The sequence below is a fragment of the Triticum urartu genome, chromosome 7A (genome assembly GCF_056163025.1).
Source record: "Triticum urartu cultivar PI428250 chromosome 7A, HENAU_Tu73, whole genome shotgun sequence".
Lineage (NCBI taxonomy): Eukaryota > Viridiplantae > Streptophyta > Magnoliopsida > Poales > Poaceae > Triticum > Triticum urartu.
In genome coordinates this window covers 17,310,998-17,326,759 of record NC_141879.1, presented here as the reverse complement: position 1 = coordinate 17,326,759, position 15,762 = coordinate 17,310,998, and the positions used below count along the sequence as shown (strand labels likewise).

General features: G+C 48.6%; 1 protein-coding gene across 1 annotated transcript; it reads left to right on the top strand.

The window, feature by feature from the left end:
* The first annotated feature begins 9,835 nt into the window (after window positions 1-9,835).
* Window positions 9,836-15,163, top strand: LOC147957015 (uncharacterized). Its single transcript, XM_087531550.1, has 5 exons — window positions 9,836-12,448; window positions 12,587-12,677; window positions 12,766-13,130; window positions 14,741-14,810; window positions 14,900-15,163. The coding sequence occupies exons 1-5, from the start codon at window positions 9,885-9,887 to the stop codon at window positions 15,161-15,163; spliced, it is 3,354 nt and encodes a 1,117-aa protein (XP_087387676.1). The 5' UTR covers window positions 9,836-9,884.
* The last annotated feature ends 599 nt before the right edge of the window (window positions 15,164-15,762 follow it).

Sequence of the window (15,762 nt, the reverse complement as noted above, 5' to 3'; positions counted from 1 at the left end):
TAAGGATCCACATTCCATTGTAGTTTTGATTTGATCTGCCGTGAGCATCAGCGGCGGCGAGGAGCTCTGCAGCCCTGGCGCCGGCCAAGGAGAGCGGAAGATCCCGTGGCAGCCGCGTGATTCCGCCCGACAGCCACCGCATCTGCCACGCGCATCGCTCGTTGCCGCGAGACGAGAATTCCCTAGGTCCCGCATCGACCTCAGCGGGAGGAGCACGCAAGGTCCCTGGTGGCAACTACGGAAGTACGAGGAGTCGGCCCCAACGACGGCGGCCTCGAGCGTGGAAGAAGTGTGGGCATGGCGGGGACCTCGAGTGCGGGAAGAAGCACGGCATAGCGACGGCCTCGAGTGCGGGGGGATGCGCAAACACATCCAAGCAATTTCGAGGATGCTCTTTGTAAACAATTCCCCCCGCTCCCGCAACCGCGTTGTCGACCGGTCGCGCCTCCCCCACCCCTCCCAGCGGGCGTTCACCCTCTCCTCCTCTCCCCGCCGCTGTCGTTGGTGCACATCGCGGGCCTGTACCGGGCAACGTTGGCGGCGGCAGCCCCTCGGCCCTTCCCCTCCCAGGGGTCCTCCGGTGCGGGACGGGGAGATCCCGTGTGGTGCACTCAGACAGCGGCGGTCCTGCGCGGCGGCGGTGACCCTGGCGCGGGCAGGGGCGAGCTCTGGGTGGTGGCGTTGTCGTTGACGACGGGGCAACGTGGTGGAGCGGGCTGGCGGCGCCCACCCGGTCCAGATCTGGGCCCTTCGGGCCCCATCTGGGCCGGGGCGTGGCGTCTGCGGGGCTCTCGGGAGACGGTGGCGATGTGTCCGGCTGGTGGCGGGCGGCGGCTTCAGGTGCTGGCATGTAGCAGCGCCATGGCTAGGGTTTTGCGGTCCCGCTATGGGCCCGGCCAGGCTCGGGTGGCTTGGTTTGCCGCGGCTGCAGCGTCCGGTCGGCAATCTACGTCGGTGCGGGAGGCAGAGGCCTCTGGCGCGATGGCGGTGGAGGCGGTTCCCTCCCGTTCGGCTTCGGTGCTTCCGTCCGTGCCATCTAGGCGCATCTCGCCTCTGCTCTCTTGTCCTCGTGGTGGTGTTCGCAGCAAGACGACGTGGATGGGTCCAAGACCGTGGTGGCGCGTGCTGGCGGGTGGCAAGACGGTGGTTTGGCTCCGTTCTAGTGGGTGCCGGGGCATGGGGGTGCGGGAGAAATCCCTGCCGGTTCTTCCGGCTCCGAAGTGGTGACGCCGGTGGGTGCCGCCATTCCTTCCTGAAGGGCGTCGGTGCTACCTATCCCCCGTTCCCCTTCTGCATGCGGGGGAAACCCTAAGACTTGTCCGGACAGCAGCGTCATTGGCGTCGCATTCTTTCTTGGATGTGCTGTTTGGTACGCGGAGGTCCAGTGCCATTGCGAGTGGTGGGACGTAGATGGAGGGCGTAGTGGTGGTGGACCATTCATGCTTGTCGAGCTGCCGTTGTTGGCATTTTGGTCTTCTTCTTTTTTCTTTGGGCTTGATGTGCCGTTTGCCCAGGCAGTTACCTTGTGATTGATGTTCATGCTTTATAATATAAAAGCGAGGGAACCCTATTTCGTAAGCAATTTCGGGAGTGGATGTCTAGCAGAGCTGCACTTCCAACTCATTATCCGGCGTGCGCTCTGCCTCCAGGGGGCGCTGGCGACCGTGCCTCCGACCGGCGCTTCGACCTTCTGTTTAAAGCCAGCGGCGCACGCCGAGCCACTGCTTCACCGGGCCAACCGCGGTGTCGAGGACACGCTTTGCGTTGGCACTCCATGGTTCTTTGACCACAACATAGCCAGAGGCCAGCCCCGCGAGCTCTTGCACCGGCCTGCCATGACGAGGAGGAGAAGCACTGCCCTTGATGAGGAGCAGAAGCAGCGAACTGTGCTCTTGGTGAACCCCTGTGTCGGCATGCCATGGCGCTTCGAGTGGAGTTGTAGCACATGAGTGGAGTTGGCGCTTCGAGTGGAGTTGTAGCACCCGACCCCTGTATCTCCAACGCCAAACCCGGTGGCCCCAACACCTACCCCTGTGATGCCGCCAACACCGACGCCGCCATCGACCCCTATCTCTCCAACTCCAAGTCCGGTGGCCCCAACACCGACCCATGTGGTTCCGCGCCAGCACCCACCCCTGTCTCTCCATCGCCAACCCCCGTGACCCCAACACCGGCCCCTGTGATGCCGCCAACACCAACATCGGTGACTCCGATGCCAGCATTGACCCCCGTTTCTCCAACGCCAACTCCGTAGGCCCCAACACCGACTCCTATGATGCCGCCACCACCGACCCTTGTGACTCCGATGCCAGCACCAACCCCTGTCTCTCCAACGCCAATCCCGGTGGCCCCAACACCGACCCCCATGATGCCGCCAGCACCCACCCCTGTGACTCCGACGCCACCCCCAGCCCCGGCCCCAGCGCCGGCTACATCGGCCGACAAGTGCCCCATGGACACACTGAAGCTACTTGCATGCGTGGACGTGCTCAATGGGCTATTGCACACGGTGATCGGCAGTAGCGCCAGGAATACATGCTGCCCGCTGCTGTCCGGCGTTGCCGACCTCGACGCTGCTCTCTGCCATTGCACCACCATCAAGGTCAAGGCCCTCAACATCAACCTCATGCTGCCCATCGCCATCGAGGTGCTGGTCAACCAGTGCGGCAAGAGAGTGCCGAAAGACTTCCGCTGCCCTAATTAATCTCCATAGATTACTATATGTACTGTCAGTATCACCTGCGTGAACCCAAATGTACATAAGAGGCCAAAATAATTTCCAACCTACAGATGCCTAATTCTATTCGTATAGGCAGTTGGGCAGATTGATGCTTATCTAACAAGGACAATTATTCGGACCATTCGGGTTGATGTTTGTGCCATGGATATTGCGGATGTCCTTGTTGGACAAGCATCAATCTACCAAACTGCCTATAAGAATAGAATTAGGCAGCTGTAGGTTGGAAATTCTTTTGGCATGTTATGTACATAAACTGGACTATGAGAAAAGGACTGATGGATCCATGTTTACAAGTATATGAAAGATGCCAGTACATGGTTAGGCATACACACTATGTTAAGTGATTAGTATTTGAATTAGCCTTCTAAATCATTTTTTACAAATGGGTTTGAGAGTTTCAAGAATCGAGACAATTCTACGGTCTAATAGTTGAGTCGAGGCAAGTGCGTGACGAACCCCTGTTTTGTAGGGTCGACCATTGTGTGTGCATTCATTGTTATTTGTTATTGTATGACTTTGTATCCTTGTGCCCATTCGGGTTCACTTGGAGTTACGGATGATCAATGTGATTTTTATATCGATGCTCGGATGTTCCACGGGATATTTATTTCTGAAAGCCAGGACGGTGAGGACGTCACACATGTCTAATACGAAGTGTCTGTGGTTTATGGCATGGTGTGAATAATCCGGTGGGCTTGAGCTAGGTCGTTGTGGACGTGACACTTGTTCAATCCAAAAGTGTAGGTGGTATAAAGCATTGTGTGGATATTCTGGAATGCTCAATACAAGAGAAAGTTCTTACAAATGCATGGTTTCTGTGCGTTGCAAACATGAGAGTAAACATTTTTTAGCTGAGCAACTATTTTCATTTCAATTCAATTTTGATTCTGACTCGTCATATTGATAACGTGCACCTATGACCACAAACATGCAACATCTGGGTGGTGCCATTCAACACTGGGGAGGCCAGATCTATAAATTATGTGTCACCGTCACATGCAGCAGATGGAACACAAATTAATATCATAGTTATCGGTTCCAATATTAACGTTTATGACTATCACAAGAGTTGTTTGGATATTTTCAAAATAAACATTCATTCAGTTCTGATGTTTACGAATATTGTAAGTGTATGCACATCCTGTCAAAAAATTGTTTGTGTATTCACTAAAAATCAAATGTTAAGTCCATTAGTAAGTACGCGCGTGGATTACACCAAGAAAAATTACATACATTGTGAGAACCTGGTGCAAATACAACAAGCCGATGGATTATACTAGACTCACTATAATCATTTACCTAGCTCACTCCTTGCCATACATCACATGACATTGTGTGCCGCGTGTTAACTTGTAATACGGATCCGCGTCCAAAAATAAAGACTAATTGTGCTGTATTGATTAAGGTTGCACCATAAATGGCATTAAAAATATTAGACATGTAAAATAACATCATATTCAGATTCTACACATTTTTCTAATCAAATTCCACATATAACATGTTAAAATTGGAGTTACGGTTTAAAAGATATGGACATTTACATTTATGTCCCTAACACGAATCCACTACTCAGATTTGCCCCTAATTTCGATGCATACTCAAATTTGCCCCTCTGTTGTTAGTTCCCTTATTGAAATGCCCTTTTGTGTCGTTTCCGTCTGACCAAAGCTCGTTGAGCGTCTACTATACGTTTTATGGACATCATTGCCCATGCGTCCTTATGTCATTCACATGCGGGACCAACTCTGAAAAATCAAAGGAAAAAACTCTTTCTCTCACCCCCTCTCTCACTCACTTACTTGTGGGCCAAACTAGAAAAAGGAGTCACCCCTCTCGCACACACTTACAAGTGGGCCAAACCAAAATTATAAAAGTAAAAATAAAACCTTCTCTCTCAGACCCTCTCTCTCCCTGACATGTGGGCCATGGGTCCACAGTCAAGGTCAACACCGGTCCACACCTGGAACATAAGCCCGATATTGAGTTCATGTGCTCGCCGGTAGCTCACCGTCGGCTCACCGTAGGTGGCCGAATGACCGCAGTAGGAGGGCGCGAGGTGCGGGGTAGCTAGACGACGCACGCCAGTGTGACTGGCGCGACAGACGTAGGCGGGCCGCCGCACAACCGATTCTGTCGAGCTTGATCATGGCGGCGGCTTCGAGCAGGGGGGTCCGGGCATGAAATCGAGTAGGGAAAGAGGGAACTAGGCTCGCATGGTCATTTCAAAGACGACATGGTGGTCGGGGTGTTGTACGATTGCTCGGAGAGGCTGAATTTAGGAGATGAAGACCGGTGGTTGTGGCGGCGATCGGGGTCCCAGGTATCGTCTAGGGGACGCTCCCTCCCGAATTAACCCTATAGTGAAGAATAGTGGAAGATTACGAGGAAGAGAGAAGGGGAGAGGGGGAGAGTTAGAGACAGAAAGTGAAGAGAGGTAGGAGCAGGTCGGAGTCGCAGGCACCTCACCCCGGCGAGCCCCACCGTCGACCATGAGAGATAGACAGAGAGGAAGAAGATAATCATGACTAGCCAGAGAGGAAGAAGATTATTACTTTATTACTCCCTCCTTCTCAAAACAACTGTTTCAACATTAGTATAATTTTGCACTAAAGTTAATTAGTACAAAGTTGAGACATTTATTTTGAAACGGAGGGAATAGTAGTTATAGATACTAGTCGTCAACCCGTGCCACTGCACGGGCTAGGTATTTTTTATGTAGTTTTGCATTATTGTATTATACTAATATAATGTGGAAACAAAAAAATTAAGTAGTAGTGTCATATATTTGAAAGAATCACTCTGCTGGCCACTCCCTTGACCTACATCTTGGTGATCCTAAATGTAAGTATGCGTAAGCAATAAAAGTTGGCCAATCGCATATGAGGTTCAACTTGCAACTTAGTATAAGTTTGTCTATTATTATGGTGTTCCTCTGCTGGCATGCATGTCCCATACAGAAGCTGAAGAATAATCTCGAATAGACATCCATATTCTTTGAACCGAAAGAAACAACATTTCGAAGTTTGGCAAATACAATGACATAGCAGATGGTTTCCGCCATATGTACTGGTATATATATAATTCCATGTTATTATATATTTTTAACAGGGATAACTTCGTAGATTGACAAATAATTTCATTAGGATCACACAATGCCAAGTGCTGCATGCATGTCAAGGGGGGCAAAAATCCTCTTTCTCCTAACTGACCCAACCCTTGTATTGCACTAAATTAATTTGGATAAATTTAATGAACAGGGGAATGGAAACATATGATTTTAGGCATGCGTCGAACACCTAAAATCATTGACGCCTCATGCTAGCAAACATACATACAGAATTATTGAATACAACCTAACTGTATGCCACCATGATGAGATGAACTAATGTATGAACAGGGGTCTGGTGAGCAGTCACAAAAAAATTGAACTTTAAACAGTAGAAGTAGTCTCAACAAATCCAAGCACTGGATAACAAATTTTGTTTTTGAGACGCACCAGACAACATTGTACCATACGACTCAAAATCTGATAATATTGCAAATGGTGATAAAACACTGATCAGAGCTCTAGATTAACTTGCTAGCAATGACACGTATACCAGTACTGATAACATGATCTTTTCTTTACCTTCTGTTCCATAAGTTGATTTGACCTGGGAAAGGAGAAATCACATAATGCACCATTCTTATACGTACAATTAAAATAAACTAAGCATTGGTCGCATCCAAACAACTGGATTATCATCTCGGATTTTAACTTGATTGATAATGCTTACCCAAGATTAGTGAACCTTGTTTCGCAGCTGAGTACAGGCTTCCGGCTGAAGGTACGAAAGATGTCTCTGTCTGATCCTTTCCTTGGAGTCTCCAGGGCAATTAGACAACAAAAAATGTCTCATAATCATCCTTGTGATTCGTGGGCTGGATGATGGTTTTAACACCTGGAAAGATCTGTAGGACCGTCCTCCCTGGTAGGGCCGCTGAAAATAGGCTTTCTCCACATCAGATCAGTCTTTGAACCCGGCATGGCAGAGGTCCGACACGATCTCCGCACACTTCCAGGCGAGCAGGGTGCTGGATGTTCATGCGATCCTCACCTTGTCCTTCCTCATGAGGTCCACCACGTACGTGATGCTGCTGCCGCAGAGATCGCCGGCGGTGCATGCTGCCAATGCGTTCCTGTAGAAGCCACAGGGAGGCAGAGACGGCTGCTTGTCCCATCTCCACCACGCACCTAAGCAATCGGAAGGTTACCAATTTAAACTTATTGCTGCCAAATCTAGGAGGAGAGACGCAGGAGGAGAGACGCTCAGATTTCAGATTCCTGTTTTCTATTTCGTGGGGAATAGAAAGACCAAGGCGAGGACCATTGGCGTACGTGGGATAGGAGAGGTTCCTGTTTTTTCTTTTCATCAAGGGAAATAGAGAGAGACCAAGTGAAGGACAATTGGCGTACGTGGGATGGGAGAGGTTTCTGTTTTTCCATTGCGTGGGAAATACAAAGATTCCAACGGGATGACGATTGGAATACGTGGGATAGGAGAGGTTTCATCCAACGGCCATAGACACTCAGTAAATTAATCGGATGGCTAAAAGTTATTAATTCCTAGGATTAACGTGGTGTCTTGTATGGTGCTTTCAATTAGTAAATATAAGATTAGGTATAGAATAGAAGATAGATAGACTAGTGGAGCATTGGTCCCTCAGCGTGGACGATGAGGTGTGTTAATTTCATCCAGACGCGTGCAAGTGGGACAGGTCCAGCAATCCTGGAAAGAGCGTCACGGGGGAAGAGGGCTCCACGCTTGGTCATGTCGACCAAGAAAGTACACCATTTCAATCGAAAAATAAAAGACAGTACACGGCATGCCTATATAAGCATGCCCATACCGAGGCATTCTAATAGTCAAGAGCAGGAAAGCTATACCAACACCGAGACCTTAAGGTCCAAGACCATGGCCCGCATTGCGGTGTTCTTGCTGGTGGCCCTGCTCTCCTTAGTCGGGCATCTCGCGCAGTCCGCGCCATGCCGATCATGCCCGCCCACAAAGCCTTCCCAGCCTCCACCATGTAAGCACAAGTCCTCACCATCGTCCATACTCTGCCCTCCACCTTCACAAACTCCCATGCCCTCAACCACACCCACACTCACCCCGGTGACTCCGACGCCGGCACCGACCCCGACATCCCTCCACCTACAAACACTACGGCACCCACGCCCATATCGGCCTCTGTAACTCCAACATCGGCACCGACCCCTATGATGCCTCCAATACCAACCCCTATAACTCCAACGCCGGTACCAGCTCCTCTCTCTCCAACACCAACACCGGTTGCCCCAACACCTACACCCGTGATGCCGCCAACACAGACGCCTATGACACCAACGCCGGCACCGACCCCTGTATCTCCAACGCCAAACCCGGTGGCCCCAACAGCTACCCTTGTGATGCCGCCAACACCGACGCCGGCATCGACCCCTATCTCTCCAACTCCAAGTCCGGTGACCCCAACACCGACCCATGTGGTTTCGACGCCAGCACCCACCCCTGTCTCTCCATCGCCAACCCCGGTGACCCCAACACCGGCCCCTGTGATGCCGCCAACACCAACATCGGTGACACTACAAGAAATATGTCAACTTATGACCTTCTGTCAGTGACCCTCAAAGAATTGGTCATAAATTTATGACCATTTTAGACCAATTGGTCAAAAGCTATCTGGGGGGCTCTAAACCCTAAACCATAACGACCATTTTGGTCAGAAAGGTCATAATTTCATTAGAGGAAATGGTCGTAAAGCTAGTAGCACTGTCCACTACCTCATGCGTAGCTGATAACGACCAATATAAAATGGTCACTACACTTGAGTTTGAATGAATTAGGATGATTAGGCAGCCACCTCAGCAACCTCGCTTATGTGTCACTGTCTAGGTGTCATTTTTGCTTGAGTTTTAATATTCAGCAGATAGACGGGGGACACATTGACAGGCGGGACCCATTTGACAGATGGGGCCGAGCGCTTAATTCACCAAAAAAAGATGCACGAGGCAGGACTCGAACCCACGACCTCGCGCTTGGTTGGCTCGCATGCTACCGCTGGGCTAGAGAGGGACAGTTGCTCGCATCTGGGAGTTTATCTATACATTATATAGAACTACGGCTCTCTCGTATCATTGACAAGTGGGACCTTCCGACCAGGTGGCATCGAACAAAGCAACGATTTGCAACACTGACAAGCAGGACCCATTTGACAGGTGGTTGAGCGAGCGTTTAATTCCCTAAAAAATATGCGCTAGCGGGGACTCGAACCCACGACCTCGCGCTGGGTTCGCTCGTTCATTACCGCTGGGCTAGAGAGAGATTGTTGCTAATGTGTGGGTAGTTTTCCATATAGTATATAAAACCACGGCTCTCACGTACCAGTGACAAGTGGGACCTTCCGACCAGGTGGCGGCGGGTGGCATCGAACAGAGCAACACTCAGCGTTTTTCTAGGTCTTCCGACCAGGTGGCGGTGGGCGGCGGCGGAAGCAACCAGGTGACCTCGCCCACGGCCTCGCCGCAGGTGACCTCGCCCACGGCCTCGCCGCAGGTGACCTCGCCCACGGCCTCGCGGAGGAAGCAACCAGCAGGGGGCGGAGGCGGGGCCGGGGCCGGCAGCGGAGGCGGGGACGGGGCCGGCAGGGGGCGGAGGCGAGGCAGGGCGTGGAGGCGGGGGGCAGCAGGGGCGTAGGTGACCGACGGTGGTGGGGGCTCGCCGAGCATGGGGGACGCCGCCGCCGCAAGCACACCTCCCGGTATGCACCCCTCACCTCTTCCCCCCTCTCCTCTCTCGTCACCCGAGCAGTGGGAGATGGATTTCAGTCAGATGTTCTTCAGCATAGATGAATTTTGTTGATGCACTGTTAGTAGTTAGGAGATAGCTTGCTTGTTTGGTAGATAATGCATAGATGAATTTTCTTGATGTGCTGTTAGGAATTGTTCAGCTTGTTTGTTAAGAATTCTTCAGGCCTTGTGGTTAGGCAATTAGCATATAAAATTTTCTGGAATTTTAGCTTCCATTACTTCCATCCATTTTCATTAATTAATGTTGATGCACTTAGATTGATTTGCTAAGTTGCAACAATTTGTTGTCTTTGGCAGATGGACAGAAGCTGGATTAGAGAAGGAGTTAGAAAGTTTTCGAAAGAACATATGAAAGGAGTTGATGATTTCATGGCATTTGTTCGGGCAAATTTTGCCAACGATGCTCACATTCTTTGCCCATGTTGTGAATGCCTCAACCGTCCAAGAATGGCTCAAGGAAGAGTGGAAGATCATCTGCTTCTTAATGGGATGTCCAGCACATATGATAGATGGATATATCATGGAGAACCTTTAGACAGACAACCTCAACATTTTGAAGCTGATACAAAGGCCCCTCATATGATGGGTGGTGGTGATGCTGGCATTGATTTCATGGAAAAGGTTTTGCGAGATAATGCTGTTTTGGAGGAAGAGGATGGGCATGAAGATGATAGCATTCCTGACCTATTGAAGGATTTGTACGATGCTGAAGATCGTGCTGATGGACAGAAATCATTGTTTGCTAAGGTGTTAGAGGTGGCGAAGCGCGCAGCTCATGAAGGGGGTAAATTTTCAAGATTTACCTTCACCGTGAAGTTACTCCACATCAAGTCTTTCTACCGGATTAGCAATGCCGCATTCAACGCAATACTCCGTCTTTTGAGCTTGCAATTCCCTAATAGTTGTGTTCCCAGATCTTATGATGAAGCATTGAGCATAATCCGCAGGCTGGGGTTAGGTTATGTGTCAATACATGTGTGCCCAAATAACTGTGTCTTGTTTCGGAAGGATTTAGCAAAGCATGACAACTGTCCAAAATGCAATGCATCTAGGTGGAAAGATGCTGATGGGAAGAAGTCAATACCGGAGAAGGTACTGAGGCACTTTCCCTTGATACCAAGGCTGCAGCGGATGTTCATCTCGAAGAAATCATCGCGTGAGGTACAGTGGCACAAGCTGAAGCGGCAACCTGTGGACAATGAGCTGAGCCATCCAGCGGATGGAGAGGCATGGAAAGAGTTTGACCGTATACATTTTGATTTTGCTACAGATCCAAGGAACATAAAACTTGGCATTGCCACAGATGGGTTTAATCCGTTTGGGAACATGAGCACGTCTTATAGCATGTGGCCAGTTTTTGTGGTGCCGTACAACCTGCCACCATGGGCATGCATGGATCAGTCCAACTTCATGATGTCATTGCTTATCCCGGGTCCAGATTCTCTAGGAAAGGATTTTGATGTCTTTATGGAGCCCCTCGTAGAAGAACTGCTCCAGCTCTGGACTGGTGTACCTACATACGATGCCTTGAGTCCGGAAGAAAAGTTCAATCTACGTGCTGCGATCATATGGTCCATCCATGATTTCCCGGCTCTGCACACTCTGTCTGGGAGGATCACAGCGGGTTATCAGGCTTGTGTCCATTGTGACAAAGACCCTTGCTCAAAGAGAATAAGGAGCAAGATATGCTATATTGGGCACCACCGCTTTCTTCCCCGAAACCATCGCTGGCGAAGAAGCAAAGATTTTAATGGTGAGAATGAAACCCGTGACAAGCCAGCTGAATTCACTAAAGAAGAGCTGGAGCAGCAACTTGAAAAGGTGAAAGATGTGAGACCAGGAAAGGTGGCGAAGAAAAGAAAGCGTGAGGAAGGTCAATGTTGGGACCGGAGGTCTTGTTTGTGGGACCTGCCATACTGGGCTGATCTAAAATTAAGGCATAATCTCGATGTAATGCACATTGAGAAAAACATATGCGAGAATCTGCTAGGGACGTTTCTGAACATCGAAGGGAAGACAAAGGACACGGTTAGTTCTAGGCTTGATTTGGAGGACATGGGCATAAGAGAAGATTTGCATCTACAGCACAATGAAGATGAAGATTCATTTGAAATTCCACGAGCATGGTATACAATGAATAAAGAACAAAAGCTTGCATTCTGTGAATTCCTAAGACCGGTGAAATTTCCAGATGGTTATGCTGCTAACCTAGCAAAGTGTGTTACTTCTGATGGATTCAAGCTTTCAGTATTGAAAACCCATGATTGGCACATCCTCCTCCAAAGGATTTTACCGGCGGGCCTCCGAGGAATCATGCACAAGGATATATATGAAGCGGTTGCTGAGCTGGGAAATTTCTTTAGAGAACTGTGCTGCAAAACCCTCAAGTTAACTGTCTTGGAAAGACTTGAAAAAGAAATCCCAATTATTCTTTGCAAGCTCGAGAAGATTTTCCCTCCAGCTTTCTTCACCGTGATGGTCCATTTGGCGGTGCACTTACCCAAAGAGGCAATGCTTAGAGGCCCTGTGCAATACGGTTGGATGTACCCAATCGAAAGAAGGCTGCTTACTTGTAAGCGTTATGTGCGAAACACAACAAGACCTGAAGGTTCTATTGCTAAAGCATATGTCATTGACGAGTGCTTGACTTTTTGCTCTAGATACTTTGGTGATGTAGAAACAAGATGGAACCGGCCGGGCAGAAATAGAGAGCGGTCTGATTCGCAAAGTGGTGATGTCTCTGTTTTCAACCATGGTGTGAACTTTCTTGGAGCCTCACAATACTTGGAGGATGGTGATGAGTATGACAAGATGGTTTTGTTTGTGCTCAGCAATTGCGCCGAGGTTCTACCATATATCGAGTACGTTATATCTTGTGCACTCATTATATATATATATATATATATATATATATATATATATATATATATATATATATATATTTGCTTGGGTTGGCACCAGCCTAATGTTTTAATTCACATGTTTTGTTGGCATTGTAGGAAATGCAAGGAAGAGTTAAATCAGGAAGAAAGCAATATCAATGTTGATAAAAGGGTTGCCAAGGTGTTTGCTAATTGGTTTAAGAATCATGTGAGATCTTTAGCCACATGTTTTATGTTTTCTGTGTTATTCACCCATTATTAAATACCATTGTTTGCTAAATGGTTTATTTGTGCAGATTGGAAAGTTGCATGAGGAGAAGAAGGTCAGTGATGATCTATTTGCTTTGGCATGCTTACCGGATAAGCGAGTGAGAGTGTATTCAGCATGCATTGCTGACGGTGTCCGGTACCACACCGTTGACCGCGAGGAAAAAAGGAAGACACAGAATAGTGGAATCGTCACTGAGGGGTCACATGATGGTGAGATCATTGACTTCTATGGTCAGTTGAGAAGCATCGTAGAGTTGCAGTACAACTCTAGTGGAGGCATCCATCGCTCGGTTGTCTTATTTCGCTGTGACTGGTTTGAGCTTGGTAGCAAGAAGAGGAGAGACTCTTTTGTCAAATATGATGGCCACTTCAAAAGCATCAACACTGCAAGGTGCTGGTATAAGAGTGATCCCTTTATTCTAACAACACAAGCAACAATGGTGTTTTATCTGCCAGACACTCTTTTGCACGGAAAATGGCGAGTTGTGCAAAACTTTCAGCACAGACACTTGTGGAGTGTGACTGAAACTGAAGTGGAAAAGGGCCCCGATGATGGTGGACTAACATACCAAGATGATGACTCTACGGAAGTTCCGTTGCAAGCTGATGATGACTCTATGGAAGTTCCGGTGCAAAGCAGAGTGCGAAGGGACAGGGAACGTGTGATCATTGGTGCTGCAACAGTTGAAGGCATCAAGAAAAGAAGAAAGATGGTAGAGGATGGACATGAAAGCAAGGATGAGGAAAACCGGACTGATCATACTATGCTGCAATATTGTAGTGATGATGAGGAAAACAGGAGTGGGCATAGAGTTCCTTGTTTTCGTATCGACGACGATGAGTAGCGAAGGTAAATTTGGTCTCCTTGGTGATCTAATGCTATTTTCTCTCCTTGGTAGTTGTTGTTGATGTGATCCTGATGTAGTTTTTGTACTACAAATCTCTCCAGGTACGAAAATGCATGAGACTGTGTAGTGATGGAGAGGCAGATGATGGTTGAAGATACAATGCAAAATGATGTAGTTTTGGTGACGGAAGATACACTGCAAAATGAAGATGTTGTTTTGAATGAAGAAGCAAAATGATGAACTGAAGATGTTGTTTTTAGAGCTGTTTTTCTTAGTTTTGGTGATCATGTAGTTTTGGTTGTGATGTAAAAGATTGCAAAATGATGTTGTTTTTGGACTGAAGATGTTTTTTGAACTGAAGATGTTGTTTTTGGTGAACTGAAGATGTTTTCAGAGCTGTTTTAACTGAATTTTTGGGCGCGCTCCATCAGACAGCCATCTGATCCCACGCGAGGCCCCATTTCATTGTGAGCAAAAAATATGCGTGAGCGGGGACTCGAACCCACGACCGTGCGCTCATTTCACTGTGTTTCTACCACTGGGCTAGGAAGAGGCTACTGGTCGTCCACTCTATGCCATCTCTTTTCAAATCATCAAACCAGTTAAGTATCAAACACAGACCTCGCTTACAAGTGGGCCACTCGACCAACTCACTGACAAGTGGGCCATTTTGTACATGACTATATCGGTGTCAAGCCAATAGCTTTCATGCGCATATCGACGACTATAAAGCTGTTCAGTTTTGTACATGACTGTATTGGGTAGGTGTGTTTAAATTGAGAATCTAGGGTTCAGTTCTTAAGTGCTGGGTTCTAACAAAATGTAGCACATGGGAAGATATGGTCCATTTATAGTAGACATGGTTCATTGTAGATATGGTCCATTTATAGTAGATATGATCCTGATGCTGTGTTTGCCATTTATAGTAGACATGGGCACATGGGCAGATATGGTCCATTGTAGATAGAGTAGTAGTATTCCAAATGTTCACAAGTGCATTGCTTTTTTCTCACTTTTGCTATCATAAATATCCACAAGTGCATTGCTCTTCTCATTTTTATCACTTTTTCCATCATAAACTTGGTTCTGTTCCTATTTATGTCCAGTCCTGTTCACAAGTGCTTCTTCCTCTCCTATTGCTTGTTTGGAGTAGAAGTGAGATGGCTGGCTTGGAAGGTTTTGAGTTCTTCGAGATCATAATTGAGAAATCTTGCAGTAGGCAGGTATATTTATCATCACTCATTTCTTTATCATCACTCTGCTGTCTAGTGCTTGATTGCCACAATTAACCACTGCTTGACCCTCGCTGCAGAGGCTGCCTGACAAGTTTGCGAAGATGCTCGCGGGCCGTGAGCCCCACAAAGTGAAGCTGCAGGAGGCCAACAGCGGGCTTCACAGGCTGTGGAAAGTGTTGGTGGTGTTTGATGGTGAAGGCCACATGTACCTAGGGACCGGCTGGGAGCATTTCTCCCGCGCCCATGAGCTACAGCTCGGGTACTTCCTTGTCTTCCGCTACGACGGCGACGCCATGTTCACCGTGAAGATGTTCGGCAACACCATGTGCCGCATGTACTAAAAGCACGACGACGATGCCAGTAAGCTCTCTGCCTCTCTTCTTCCTGTCCTTTTGGCTTCCTCTACCTGCACGATGACAACACCATGTTCACACTTTGTTGCATTTGGCCAGGCAATGGGAGCAGCAGCGGGGATGACGAGGAGCAGAGCGGGGATGACGACGAGGAGCAGAGCGGGGATGACGAGGAGCAGAGCGGGGATGACGAGGAGCAACCTATTCTGGCTGACGACGAACATGCTATGGTGGTGGCTGACGATGACCCTGCTATGTTGGTGGCGGATGACGACCTTGCTATGGTGGTGGCGGACGACGACCTCGCGATGGTGGTGGCGGACGACGACCTCGCGATGGTGGCGGCGCCTGCAATCCCACAGCTTGGCGACAGGACCATGCCAATTGTGGTAGAGGAGTACATCCGCGTTGGGATTCGCCACTCTGAGCGCATCAGGTTGATGAAGGAGAAGAAGGAGGAGTGAAGGTGTTAAGAAGGTGTTCAGCATGTTAGGTTTAAGCTTGTTAGTGTAATATGAACATGTCAATGTTAAGTATGTCAGGTTTAATTTTGTGCATGCTCATGGATGCTGTATGACAGTGTCATC

Coding starts and splice junctions, on each gene's coding strand:
- LOC147957015 (XM_087531550.1), top strand. CDS start 9,885: ATGGACAGAAGCTGGATTAGAGAAGGAGTTAGAAAGTTTTCGAAAGAA. Junction 12,449..12,586: donor GAGGTTCTACCATATATCGA/GTACGTTATATC, acceptor TTGGCATTGTAG/GAAATGCAAGGAAGAGTTAA. Junction 12,678..12,765: donor CTAATTGGTTTAAGAATCAT/GTGAGATCTTTA, acceptor TTATTTGTGCAG/ATTGGAAAGTTGCATGAGGA.